The sequence below is a fragment of the Callithrix jacchus genome, chromosome 16, assembly GCF_049354715.1.
Source record: "Callithrix jacchus isolate 240 chromosome 16, calJac240_pri, whole genome shotgun sequence".
NCBI lineage: Eukaryota > Metazoa > Chordata > Mammalia > Primates > Cebidae > Callithrix > Callithrix jacchus.
Genome location: NC_133517.1, coordinates 56903983 through 56917422, shown reverse-complemented (window position 1 = coordinate 56917422; position 13440 = coordinate 56903983). Strand labels below are relative to the sequence as shown.

Here is a 13440-nt window from a genome sequence, read left to right as displayed (position 1 = left end):
TGCCATTTCTGATCATCTCCAGGCCACTTGCCGGCCGGTCTTCTACCCTGCGGCCGGTAGGCTGGCCTGTCTCTCAGATGCCCCACTTTGGGCTGGATGATGACGGCCGTGCCCTGGCAGCCTATGGCCACCACAGTCCCTGACACCCCGTGCTCCGGCCACATTCCTGCCCCTCCTACTGGGCCAAGCGTGCACTTGTGCTGGAGACACCTGCCATGTTCCATGGACTTGTGACTGCTCAGAGTCACATCTATGTTCACGACTCAGACCATGAGCTCACGGGGCAGAAGTCAAGGCTGCTTCCATTTACCACTGTCCACAGGCCTGGGCATGACCCAGCACACAGCTGTCAGTCAACATCGCTTCAGAGAACAAGCATCTTCGACATATGAGACACCCAGACAGAGTCTGGGGGCTGACTCCCTTTTCGGCCCTGTCCAGTTATGTTTACCTTTACTATGTTCTTTCAGTCTCCCAGATTCCAAACAGGCTCTATATTCTGGCATAAAGAAATAAACACACCTGATATCTATTAGGTTGAGCTGGGCAAAACCTCTGAAATGTAAATTTGTTTCCACTTTGGTAATTAGTCTGCCAGGAATGGTTCGGTGTGGTTTACTTTCTATAAGGTTCAGATGATAAAGCAATGGTTCACTTTCTTTTTTTTTTTTTTCTTTTTGAGATGGAGTCTCGCTCAGGCTGGAGTGCAGTGGCACAATCTTGGCTCACTGCAACTTCCACCTCCTGGGTTCAAGCAATTCTCTGCCTCCTCAGCCTCCCGAGTAGCTAGGATTACAGGGGCCCGCCACCACGCCCGGCTAATTTTTATATTTTCAGTAGAGACAGGGTTTCACCATCTTCGCCAGACTGGTCTTGAACTCCTGACCTCATGATCCTGCCTCGGCCTCCCAAAGTGCTGGGATTACAGACGTGAGCCACCATGCCCAGCCATAAAGGTTCAGGTGATAATAACAAGTGTTTGATAAGGACATGGAGAAACGGAACCCCTCGCAAACTGCTGGTGGGAATGTGCGGCGTGCAGCTCCCGTAACAGCTAAAGCTGTTAAACAGAGGGACCACCTCACCCAGCCCAAGAGAAATTCAGACATACGTCTGCATGAAAACCTGTACACAAATGCTCACAGCAGCACTATTTCCCAGAGTCAAAAGGTGGAAAAAGCCCAATCACAGGCAAACTGTGACATATCCACACACTCGAATACTTGATGACAGAAGGAAATTAAACATCGAAACACGCTGCCATGTGAACCTGGAAAACGCGTAAGTGAAAGAAGGAAGACACAAACGTTCACTGGCCGCGTGGCTTCAGTTATGGAAAATATTCGGAATAGGTGAATCCATCAAGACAGAACACAGATTGGTAGTTCCCAGGGGCTGGGTGGGAGGGAATGGGGGTGAGGACTTACTGGACACGGGCTTTCCTCTTGGGGGAATGAAACGGTTTGGAAGTAGGCAGTCGTGATGGCTGCAGCACCCCATGAATGCACTAAATGCCACCGAGCTGTTCATCTTACAATGGTTCATTCAGTGTCACAGCCACACGTCCCCCTGCCATTCCAGCCGTGGCCTGTCTCCCGAGGGCTCACAGGGAGCCAGTCAGCCTTCAGCAGCCAGGTAACACTCAGGCCCCGAGATGGAGCTGGGTCACACCTGAACCTAGCAACACCCGAAGGGCAGGGCTGGTAAGGACGGAGGGCACTGTCTTGCTGCGTGCCCTCTGATGTTACCATGTTACCCTCCCACGCACATCTACCTGTCTCCATCAGTGCTACAGGATGCCATCCCTGCCAGGCCACGGATGCCACTTCCAACCCCAAACACAGCCCTGGGAGGCCACCTGTCACGGAGCCATAAACCACAACAAGAGGCCCCAGGGTGGGATGGCTGCAGAACTTCTCAAAAGGGTAAGCAACTTTCAACACCCAGATTTAACTCTTAAACCAAGAAATGACTAAATGCTGTAAGCCTTCAATGAGTAGAAAGAAACACATGGCAGAAACTGCAAAGTAGATACAAGGGAACCAAGATGACCCCAGGGCAAGGAGGTCACAGTGGGTGACGGAGACAGACAGACGGACAGGAGAGCCCCCCACAGGGCAATACGCAGGAAGATGCAGGGCTAGCACCATGAACCTCCCCTCCTGGGTTTCTGGAACCAAGCTTGTCCAGAGCAGACACTCACATTGGCTCACATGGTAGTGCCTGCTCTCCTAGGCCAGCTCTGAAGACCTGGCCCAGCAGGTCTCCAACCCCTCTGGAGCCCTGCCTCACTCAGGAAGGCAGCCCACCTGAGCCAGCCTCACCCCTGGCCTTCAAGCGCACTCCAACCAGCCACTAGGGGACATACTCATTTGAAGAAATGGAGCTGGAACGTACTCATTTGAAGAATGCACCTCAGGGCACAGAGCCAGGCGCTGGCCAGCGGCAGGAGTGACCCCCCTCACCCTGAACATGGATAAAACCTGGAGATCCTGCATCCAACCACCATGCTCCGACCATGAAACCTGCAAGAAAGACACTCGGGACAGAGGGACGTGCCGGGCTACAGCCAGGAGACACAGCCGCAGAAGATGGCAGCACAGAGTAGCCAGTGTCCCCAACAAACAGCAAGGCTGGGGAGGAAGAGGCTCTGGTCCTCACACCCCGAGGCCTCCGGCTGTGAACATCCATGCCAGCGAGCAACGTGTGCTTTCTGGCTGGGAGGAACAGTTGGTTCAGATGCCAGGCACTATGGGGGGCATATAAGAGTAGAGAGGGTGACAGACACACACCCCTATCCTGTGGTGACATCTTCTGAAACATCTGTCAACAAGACGGGACCATCCCAGCAGCTTCCTCCAGGAAGGTTTCTCTGCTACCACCCCACCCTCTTGGTCTGTTCTTAACAGTGGTCACAGGGACCCTTTAAAAGCCTAAGTCAGCTGGCATCCCTCCTGCGCTCAGGCGCTGCTGCACGCCCCTGGCCGTGACCTCCCTGCCCTCAGCCTGCACCGAGCCCTGGCTGCATCCCTCCTTTGCCTCCAGTCCCGCTCCTTTTTTTTCTTTTGAGACAGAGTCTTGCTCTGTCCACCAGGCTGGAGTACAGTGATGCAATCTTGGCTCACTGCAGCCTCCACCTCCCGAATAGCTAAGATTACAGGTGCTCGCCACTACGCCCAGCTAATTTTTATATTTTTAGTAGAGACGGGGGTTTCACCACATTAGCCAGGCTGGCCTGGAACTCCTGAGCCTCAGGTGATCCTCCCACCTCAGCCTCCCAGAGTGCTGGGGTTACAGGCGTGAGCCACCGCCCAGCCAGTCCCGCTCCTTCTTGCTGGGCCTGTGCTGATCACCAGACAACTCACGCACCCTTCTCCAGCACCGGCCCTGACCCAGCCCCTGACCCTGCTCACCTGCCATCCCACGTGTGCAGGGGGCTCACTGGCGAGTCCTGTCTTGATGCTGCCCCCAAGCCCTCTCTTCAGTCGCACCCCAGGAACGAGCCTCACCCCCCCCACCCCGGCTCCCTCTGATGGCACCTCCTTTGCAAAGCTTCCCGGGAGTCCAACCAGAGCCCCCGCCGACTCAGATTCCGCGTTCACCAGCCGGGCCTGGAATGGCCAGGCTATGCCCATGGGGTCACCCTCAAATGTTCCAGAACATTCCAAGAGAACACTCTGCACTTCTTAGGGGAGCTGCACAGAACGGGGACCACGCCCGAAAAAGCTTCCAGGGCCAACAACCATTCCTGCAGGGAGCCACACATTTTAGCATCTCGCCAACTGCACACTTCACAAAGCAGCAGCTCACACAGGGACCAGAGCGTGCCAAGCAAGGTCCCCTCACCCCAGTCACCAATGGGGCCACTCAAGCCACCACAGGGAGGCCATGAGCAGCATATGGCTGCTAGTGCTTCTAGCCACAGCTGGGTTCCTGACCTGAGGGGCACAGCTCCTGTCTATGAGTGGGCAAGGCAGGCCCCCAAGTGCTGTTGGGGTCCCACGTGCAGAGGCAGGACGGGGTCCAGAGCACTTGGGTCTGTATAGAAGTGAGCTCTGAGTAACACAGGCTGTGTTCTGTGTCCCTGCTGCAGACACCAGACACATGAGTGTTATTTATCAGAGATAAGCCTTTTTAAATGTTTTCTCATCCTTCCCTGCTTGCAAAGTGAAGATCCAGAGGTCAATAGAGAGGGTCAAAGGGAGGAGGAACCCCGGCCCTCCTGCCAGGCGGAGTAACACCCCACCACTGCAGCAGCGGCAGTTGCCATCAAGCAGGGGCCTTCTGAGGGCCCACACGTGGGATGCAGCTGCAGGTCACCCACATCACCACCGCCACGAGGTTTCCACACTCTACGACGAAGAGACGGAGGTTCAGAGAGGCAAAGGGAGCTGTCCGTCACGTGACCAGGATCCCGGAGAGGGGCACCTGACCTGAGCCTGCGCTCTGGGTGGTGTCACACTGAGGCGGGCATTCTGCAATGTCACATGACCCTCCGGCCACTCCCAAGAGCTGGAGCAGCTCCATACACAGATTTGTTCCGAGTCACCCCTCTCACTACTCTTGGCATCTTCCTTTGCTTTCTCTGCATTTTTCACTTGTGTTACTACTCTATTAATTCCTTTGTCCCTGCAAAAAATGTAAAACAAATGATGCCCGGCTTCCTGGCTTGAGGGGCAGGGAGGCCGCCATCCCCCAGGGCCTCGCCACGCTTCTCGTTCCCGCTGTTCAGCCTGCACATGAGCATGGGGTGGTGCTCAGACCAGAACGAGTGTCCCGGTCTCCAAGCACGCCAAACGCCACACAAAGGGGCACAGATCAATCATAACTGGGACTCACACGCCCACCCCAAAGCAGGTGCTAAAGAGCTCCCCATTTATACTCAGCGCCTGCCACCATCCCGCCCTGCATGCGCTCACTTAGAGCAAGACTGACCAGAAACGCTTGGGAAGGTGGGTCCCATGGGAGGGTCCTTCCATTATCAAAGCTCAAAAAGAAACAGGACCAAGCAGGCCGGGCATGCTCAGGCCTGTCATCCCAACACTTTGGGAGGCTGAGGCAGGCAGGTCACCTAAGGTCGGGAGTTTGAGGCCAACGTGGAGAAACTCTGCTCTCTACTAAAAATACAAAAAATGAGCCAGGCATGGTGGCGCATGCCTGTCATCCCAGCTACTCAGGAGGCCGAGGCAGGAGAACTGGTTGAAGCTGGGAGGCGGAGGTTGCGGTGAGCCGAGATCGCGCCACTGCACTCCAGCCTGGGAGACAGAGAAACCCCTTCTTCAAAGAAAAACAAAACTAAACTAAACTAAAAAGAAACAGGGCAAAGCACCCGCGCGTCCTCTGACCATCTGAACATGGGTACTGGTGTAAACTCCTCCAGCAAGTCACCGCGACGCTAGAAAGTCAGACTCACAACAGTTGTCTTATTTCACTCAGTCAAACCTGACAAACACCTCAGATGACTATGACCTGTGAACTTTAGCTTTTCATCTTTTTATGTGCAGCTACAAGGTGAAAGTTTGTGGTGGCTGCCTCCAGCAGCAGAGTACACTAACTCTCTAAGGACAAAACCCAAAGCTGAATCACTCATAAATGACTTGGAAAACGACAACATTGCCCTGAGTTACTGCCCAGTAGGATTTTCCCAAGATGGATGCCAATTAGAGTAAGAGATTCGGGCTGGGAACCACCCGGGTTCCTGAGTCTGGCTGTTCTGTTTGTTTTGGGGTACAGGTTCTTAAAAACAGGTACTGGCCAATCTTTATTGCATTTACTGAAGCCCCCAGAAGCCCCCTTCCGCCTGGTGGTGGACTAGCTGAGCTGACAGCAACACAGAACCACAGGTGGCACCGCACACAAGCATGGCGGTCACTTAGAACTCCACGCTTCATCAGTAAAGGAGACCACCACAAAGTCCCCTCTGGGACCCCCAACATGCTATCTCCTACAGATGCACCCCCCAGGCTGCTGGCCCCACTGTCTTGGGCCGTCCTCCAGGTTTCTGGCATGGGTCCCCTGCCTCGATCCCACTCCCCAGGAGGATGCTCCTAGCGTGGCTCCAGGGCTTCTGCCTCCTCTCCCACCCCACCCCAAAACAGCGGGTCCCAAACCAGCCTAATGGGCAATCCCCTGGGGCATCTGCAGAATCAATGTCCTAGGTCTTCATGGGCAGAGACTGGAAGAAGCTTTCAAGTGAGTATGATTCCTCCTTCCACGGCTGCAGTGCCCACTGACTGGGCACCAGCTGTGGGCAGGCCCCACACCCAGAGCCCAGTCCAGCCTGCCCTGACCCACCGCCTCCTTGGGGCTGCCAGATGCGCTGCATCCTGAGCCACACTTGCCTCCCCAGGGAACAAACACCTGTGAGAGTGAGGCCCCAGGCATGAGAAGGAGGGACGGCAGCACCACCAGGAAGCCAGGCACATGGAGGTACAAGCACATGCATGTGTGTTACATACATGTGTGCATGTGCGTGCCTGTTACATAGCTGTATGTGCATGGCAGTGTGCGTGTGTACATGTGTCACATGCATGTGTGTACATGTACATAGCATGCCTTGTGCACTGTATACATGTGTGTTACATAATTGTATGCATGTGCGTGTCACATACTGGTGTACATGTGTGTACATGTGTTACAAACCGGTGTATGTGTTACATGCCTATGTGCGTGTTTTGCATACAGGTGTGCATGTATACATGTGTGTTACATACCCGTGTGCATGTGCCTGTCTGCAGGTGTTTTTCTATTCCCCGTGCATCTCCATAATATTCTGCAGCGTTAGGCAGCACAGATGCTGCTAAGGAATGCTTAACTCTGGGCTGGGCGTGGTGGCTCACACCTGTAATCTCAACACCTTGGGAGGCCAAGGCAGGAAGATTACTTGAGGCTAGGAGAGAGACCAGCCTAGGCAACACAGGGAGAACCCCATCTCCACAAAAAACAATCCCAGCTTCTTGGGAGGTGGAGGTGGGAGGACTGTTTGAGCCCAGGAAGTCAGGGCTGCAGTGCGCCGTGACTGTACCACTGCACTCTAGCCTGGGCAACAGAGTAAGACCCCATCTCAGAATAATAATAATAAGCCGGGCATGGTGGCTCACACCTGTAATCCCAGCACCTTGGGAGGTAGGTGGATCACCTGAGGTCAGGAATTCGAGACCTGTCTGGGCAAGCTGGCGAAACCTTGTCTCTACTAAAAATACAAATAAAATTAGCCAGATGTGGTGGCACACGCCAGTGATCCCAGCTACTCAGGAAGCTGAGGCACAAGAATTACATGAACCTTAGAGTTGGAGATTGCAGTGAGCCAAGACTACCACTGCATTCCAGATTGGGTGACAGAGCGAGACTCTGTCTCTAAATAAATAAATAAAAGTTTTTAAATAATAATGCCTGACTCTGGGCATCATGGATTTTTTTGACCCATCAAACAGGAAACACTGCAAGATACCCTAGAAGCCAGGCTCTGCAGCTGACGTGACCCCAGCTCCAGCTGTCACTGCAGGCCTCCAGCACCTTCTCTTCTGTCCTGGGTCACAGCATGAAGACTAACAATTCATGGGGAATATGCCGCTGTCCTTCAGCGCAGGCACCCATGCCCCTCAGCCCGGCCAGGTCGGAAGGCAGGAGAGTCACTGCATGAGGGGAGTAATGTTGGAGAGGCCAAAGTCCACACTTTACAGGCAAGAAAACTGAGACCACACAAGATGTGGACGGGCTGCAGCTCTGACCAGACACCTGTCTGTCCACCTCGAGGACAGTGAGAAGATGAAAAGGTGGGGGCTGGGCGCGGTGGCTCACGCTTGTAACCCCAGCACTTTGGGAGGCCAACGCAGGTGGATCACTTGAGTCCAGGAGTTCCAGACCAGCCTGGGCAACATAGGGAAAATCCCATCTCTATAAAAAATTAGCTAGGCACAGTGGTGCACACCTGTAGTCTACTTGGGAGGCTGCCCAGGAGGGCTAAGGTGGGAGGATCTCCTGAGCCTGGGAGGTCACAGCTGCAGTGAGCCTTGACTGCACCACTGCATTCCAGCCTGGGCCATAGGAGTGAGATCCTGTGTTTAAAAAAAAGAAAGAGGCCGGGAGTGGTGGCTCACGCCGATAATCCCAGCACTTTGGGAGGCCGAGGTGGGTGGATCACGAGGTCAAGAGATCAAGACCATCCTGGTCAACATGGTGAAACCCCATCTCTACTAAAAATACAAAACTTAGCTGGTCATGGTGGCGCACACTTGTAGTCCCAGCTACTTGGGAGGCTGAGGCAGGAGAACTGCTTGAACCCAGGAGGTGGAGGGTGCGGTGAGCTGAGATCGCACCATTGCATTCCAGCCTGGGTAACAAGAGCGAAATTCCATCTAAAAAAAAAAAGAAAAGAAAAAGCAAGAAAGAAAGGGAAAGGAAAGGGAGAAAGAAAAGAAAGAAAGGAGGAAGGAAGGAAGGAAGGAAGGAAGGAAGGAAGGAAGGAAGGAAGGAAGGAAGGAGAAAGAAAGAAAGAGAAAGAAAGAAAGGAAGAAAGAAAGAGAGAGAAAGCAAGCAAGAAAGAGGTGAGGCTTCCAGTTCTTGATCCAATACCCACAGAGCCTGGTTCCTGGCAGACAGAGGGAGGCCTGGCCCACCTCCCAGATGCTGCTTCTCCCAGCTCACAACGGGGACACACGTCAGCACCCTTCGGAAAGAATTAGAGGCCACCTCTCAATGACACCACACTAAGGCCCATCAGATTTCATGAGGATTTCAGGAAGTGCAGTGCCATGAGGAGTGAAGCAAGTTTAAAATGTTCAAGCCTGTTCAGTTTTAAGCTATCTACAAGACCCAGGTTGTAAAAATGCATTGAATCTGAGAGACCTGTCCACCTTGCTTTGCGTGGACAGTTCTTCTGTCTCTCCCTGTTGTACCAGGGAAAGCCGACGGGTACCCAGCGCCCCAGAGAAACCTCCCAGTGCAGATGATAAAGTGTCTACTCCCCCTGGGCACAGCTCTATGGAGAGAGAAACTGGAAGGGCTGGTGATTTGGTCACAAGGTATAAAGGACCAGAGAACAAAGTGGTTTCAAGTTCTGAAAGGGAAGAGTTAGACTAGTGGCTACAGCGAAGACGGGCGGGCCCCTGACCCTGGCAGCAGGCTTGGGGCTCCGAATGCGCAGCGTGGCCAGCAGATCCCTGGTGAGGAGGAGACAGCAGTGGTGCAAAGCGCAGAGCTGGCCGCAAAGGATAAGGCAGAGGTGAGTGGAGAAGGGAGCCCTCCCAATCCAGCGCGGGGAAGAAAAAGCCCTTATTTGAAATGACCGTAAGGGCTAAACTGCGCAGGATTCTCCAGTTATCCTCCATGTTTTCCACAGGTCACAGTGTCACTTCTGCCGAAAGAGGACCACAGAAAGGGTTCTGCCGCAACCGAAAACCGAAGATGCAAAGGGGCCTGCCCCAAAACTCTGCTTCACAGCCCAGGCAACACGTCAGGGCTCCAGCTCCCATAAAGTACAAAACCCGCGCTGGGCGTCGCGGCACACGTCTGCAGTCTCAGGTACTAGGGAGGCTGAGGTGGGAGGACGGCTGTGCCCAGGAGCTTCAGGCTGCAGTGAGCCGTGACCATGCGACTCCAGCTTGGGCAACAGAGAGAGACCCCAAGTCTCAGAAACTAAACAAAAACACCGCTTAAGACAAATGTGTCAGAATTAAAACCATGAGCGACTGGATCTCCCAACAGCCCCTCTCAACAAAACAGAGACCAAAACACAAAGACCTTGAGCAACGGGGTTCTTTCTAGAACCACTAAAGAGAAAATGAAGGGGGAGGGGAGGCATGAATGCTCTGAAGAAAAGAGATTTTAAAAGATATAGGCCGGGCCCGGTGGCTCATGCCTGTAATCCCGGCACTTTGGGAGGCTGAGGCGGGTGGATCACCTGAGGTCAGGAGTTCGAGATCAGACTGGCTAACATGGTGAAATCCCATCTCTACTAAAAATACAAAACTTAGCCAGGCACGGTCACGGGTGCCTGTAATCCCAGCTACCTAGGAGGCTGAGGAAAAACGAATCGCTTGAACTCGGGAAGTAGAGTTTGCAGTGAACCAAAACTTTGCCATTGCACTCTACCCTGAGCAACAAGAGCAAAACTCTGTCTCAAAAATAAGATAAATACATCAAGTCAAATGCAGGGAGAAGAGTGAGGGTGGGCTAGCTTTAGAAGTGGAAGGCAGAGAGTCCAGGTGTGGTGGCTCACGCCTGTAATCCAAGCACTTTGGAGGCCAAGGTGGGCGGATCACCTGAGGTCGGGAGTTCAAGACCAGCCTGATCAACATGGTGAAACTCTGTCTTTAAAAAAAAAAAAAGCAGAAGGCAGAGACCCAAACGTGTGTGTGTGAACTTTTGTTAAAATTCAGGATCCAAAGCACCCAACTGTAAACACACTTCTGAGAAAATGAGAGAAACTGATCACACACTGTTAACTGTGATAACGGCACTGGGTTCAGAAAGTCTCCACGCTTCTTAGATACGCATACTTAAATATCAAGGTTAAATGATGGGTCTGCAATTCATTTTGGAAAATGTCCACAAAGAAAAGGAGCATTATTTGAAGCAAATGTGGAGAACCTCGATAATTGTTGAAGCTTGGTAATGGATAAATGGGAGGGATATTAAATCACTCTGCTTTGTGCCTTTTCAGTAACTTTTTTTTTTTTTTTGGAGACAAAGTCTCCCTCTGTCCTCCAGGCTGGAGTGCAGTGGCAGGATCTTGGCTCACTGCAACCTCCACCTCCCAGTTTCAAGTGATTCTCCTGCCTCAGCCTCCCAAGTAGCTGTGACTACAGGCGCCCACCACTGCTTAATTTTTTTTATTTTTCTATTCTTTTGAGACGGAGTTTCACTTGTTACCCAGGCTGGAGTGCAATGGCACGATCTCGGCTCACCGCAAACTCCGCCTTCTGGGTTCAAGCAATTCTCCTGCCTCAGCCTCCCGAGTAGCTGGGATTACAGGCACGCACCACCACGCCCAGCTAATTTTTGTATTTTTAGTAGAGACGGGGTTTCACCGCGCTAGGATGGTCTCAAGCTCCTGATCTCATGATCCACCCGCCTTGACCTTCCAAAGTGCTGGGATTACAGGCGTGAGCCACTGTGCCCAGCCACAACAGTAACCATTTTTAAAACTCAAATGTTATGTTTTGAGGATTCACAATGATTCATGAAACAAAACCACATTTTATCAGACTGGACCATTACAGGAGCGCATTCCCTGCACATGTCAGGGAGAATAAGCCCACCTGGCACTGTGAACAATTTTGACGTGGAAACTGTAAGTTAAAACCTAATTCTGCTTCTTAAAATTGCACAGGTAGAAGTTTGGAAGCTATTAAGTCTTTTCCTCCCATGCACTTACTGAAATTCCTCCCCAAGGTTTATCAAAGACCCAAGGGCGACTCTGCACAAGTGGGCCTCATCAGCTGCCCCAAGAGTAGAAGGTAATAGCCTGCCAGGGCGAATGGGCACCAGTATTGGGAGAACTGGCCATACCTTCATGGGGACCACTGGGGGTCAGCGGAGAGGAGGGAGGAGGAATTACATGGCGCTATAAACCACAGTGAAGGTCAGTTCTTCTCAAAGTCACAATCCTATTTAGACAATGGTCAAGTCTTAGATGTCACAGATGTTATTTTGTGGCAAATCTGAGGGGTGTAACACAGGAGCTTGAAAGCAAAACCAAAACAAACAATCCCCCAGGGCAGGCAATCTGTAGACACAGGTCAAGACCTTCAAATGGTTAACAACACAAAAACCTCATTTGTTCATCTATGAAGGTTCAAGGTCACTGGCGAATCCACCCAACCTAAACAACTAACCCAGTTGCAAACAATGAAAAAAGTCACATTCCTAACTTCAGATTCTAAATATGCATTCACATAGGCAACAGCATTTGTTGACTGGCAAATTGTAGATTTACTAAGTTACCTAGTAAGGGTGTTACAATTGGAAGTAGCAAAACTATTTGTAATTTTTCAAACTGAATGTCTTATAATTCTAAATTAGAAAATATATGATTAAAAAGGCTCAAGGAAAAGGCTAGTAAAAAAATTCCTTTTAAACAAAATTAAAGCCTTAGTGTGTAGAATAAAACTGAACCGCACCACAGCTTTATAATTACAGCACGTTAGTACAGCCTGCAACTTGGGTTCATTCCATCCTGCCATTAGCTATGAATTATCCTGCAGACACATCCATTCTTTCAACCACTGTCCTGTTCCAGAGGGTCTGCTCCCTACCAGGCCCGTGTCAGCAACAATCTCCAACTAGTGACACAAACGAGCCTGTGGATACTGAGGGCCAAGGTACACCGACAAATGAAATCGACAAGACAGCATCCCAGGGCAGCAGCACACTGTATAGCCAGGAGCTGGGGTTGCTTCCTGAAGCCCCGCTGTCAATGACAGGTACGCAGGGAGGTGCTGGTCCAGTGCAGCCCCAACAGGGACTTCTTACTGTGGGTCAAGGTCATGGGCCCTGAAAGGCACCGCCCTGAGAAGAGCACCCAGAGAACCAGCTGGGAAGTCGGGCCAGTGGTCCGACGCTCACTACCTGCTGGGTGACCTTGGTGAAGTTCTCAACTTCTGTGAGCCTTAGCCGTCTGTCTTCACAACCACCACCAACTTCAGCAAGCGGAGAGAAGTAACACGCAAAACACGACACAGACACAAACACAGCCTTGACCTCTACCTTCCTCAAGTGTCTTCATTTGTTCTGGGACTCCAACTTTTAAAACTGATAACCTGAAAACATGTAGGGCTGTCAGGCCCACGTTTGCTGGGTTCTTCTACAAGAAGGAGCTGGAAGGTCCCAGCTCCACACGAGGGGATGCCCGGTCCCTTCCCACCAGGGAGCCTGGCCACCCAGGGCCTCCAGAGGCCAGCATCGGCCCCAGGGCTGTGGCCCCCACCCAGGTGTAGGGGGAAAACCAGTCTTCAATCAAACTGTTGATAGCCGTTACAAGTTGAAAAGTTGGTCAGACTCCACCTCAGAGAAGCTTTCTAAGTGACATCAAAAAAAAGACGCGGCATTCGCAAGGCACAGAGTCAAACAGCCCCGTGAGGGCCACCATCAACGGACCCAAGTGGACCACGGGGCCTTCCGGACCCCACAATTTGGAGCCGGTGTGGAGCAGCTAGGGCAGCATCGGGAATGCGAGCCTCCTTGCCCGGCCGGGTAAACAAGCGCAGAGTCCGGCGGGGCCTGCGCCTCCTGCGGCCCGGCTGGGGCCCGGCGGACAAAGGGGAGCAGGCGGTGCCCCGTCCCAGCGGCCAGGCGGGCTGGGAGAGCCAGGAGCCACGTGCCTGGCGGGAGCAAGCCAAAAGCAGGACAACGCTTGACCGTTTTCTTGGCCCAGCGAGGAAACCGCCTTCTACTCTGCATTTAAAAAGAAAAACAATGTGTGGCTGTTTAAGTTTTTTA

General features: G+C 52.4%; 1 protein-coding gene across 3 annotated transcripts in view; it reads right to left on the bottom strand.

The window, feature by feature from the left end:
- The window catches only part of AGO2 (argonaute RISC catalytic component 2), a 121549-nt gene that overhangs the window by 107130 nt on the left and 979 nt on the right, over positions 1-13440 (bottom strand). The window contains exon 1 of one of the 3 annotated variants that reach the window (XM_078353096.1): positions 12709-13257. The exons of the other annotated variants lie outside the window; for them this stretch is intronic. Coding sequence (XP_078209222.1) covers positions 12709-12727 — 19 coding nt within the window. The 5' untranslated portion in view covers positions 12728-13257. Of the gene's footprint in view, positions 1-12708; positions 13258-13440 lie in introns of those variants that run through there. 3 annotated transcript variants of the gene reach the window in all.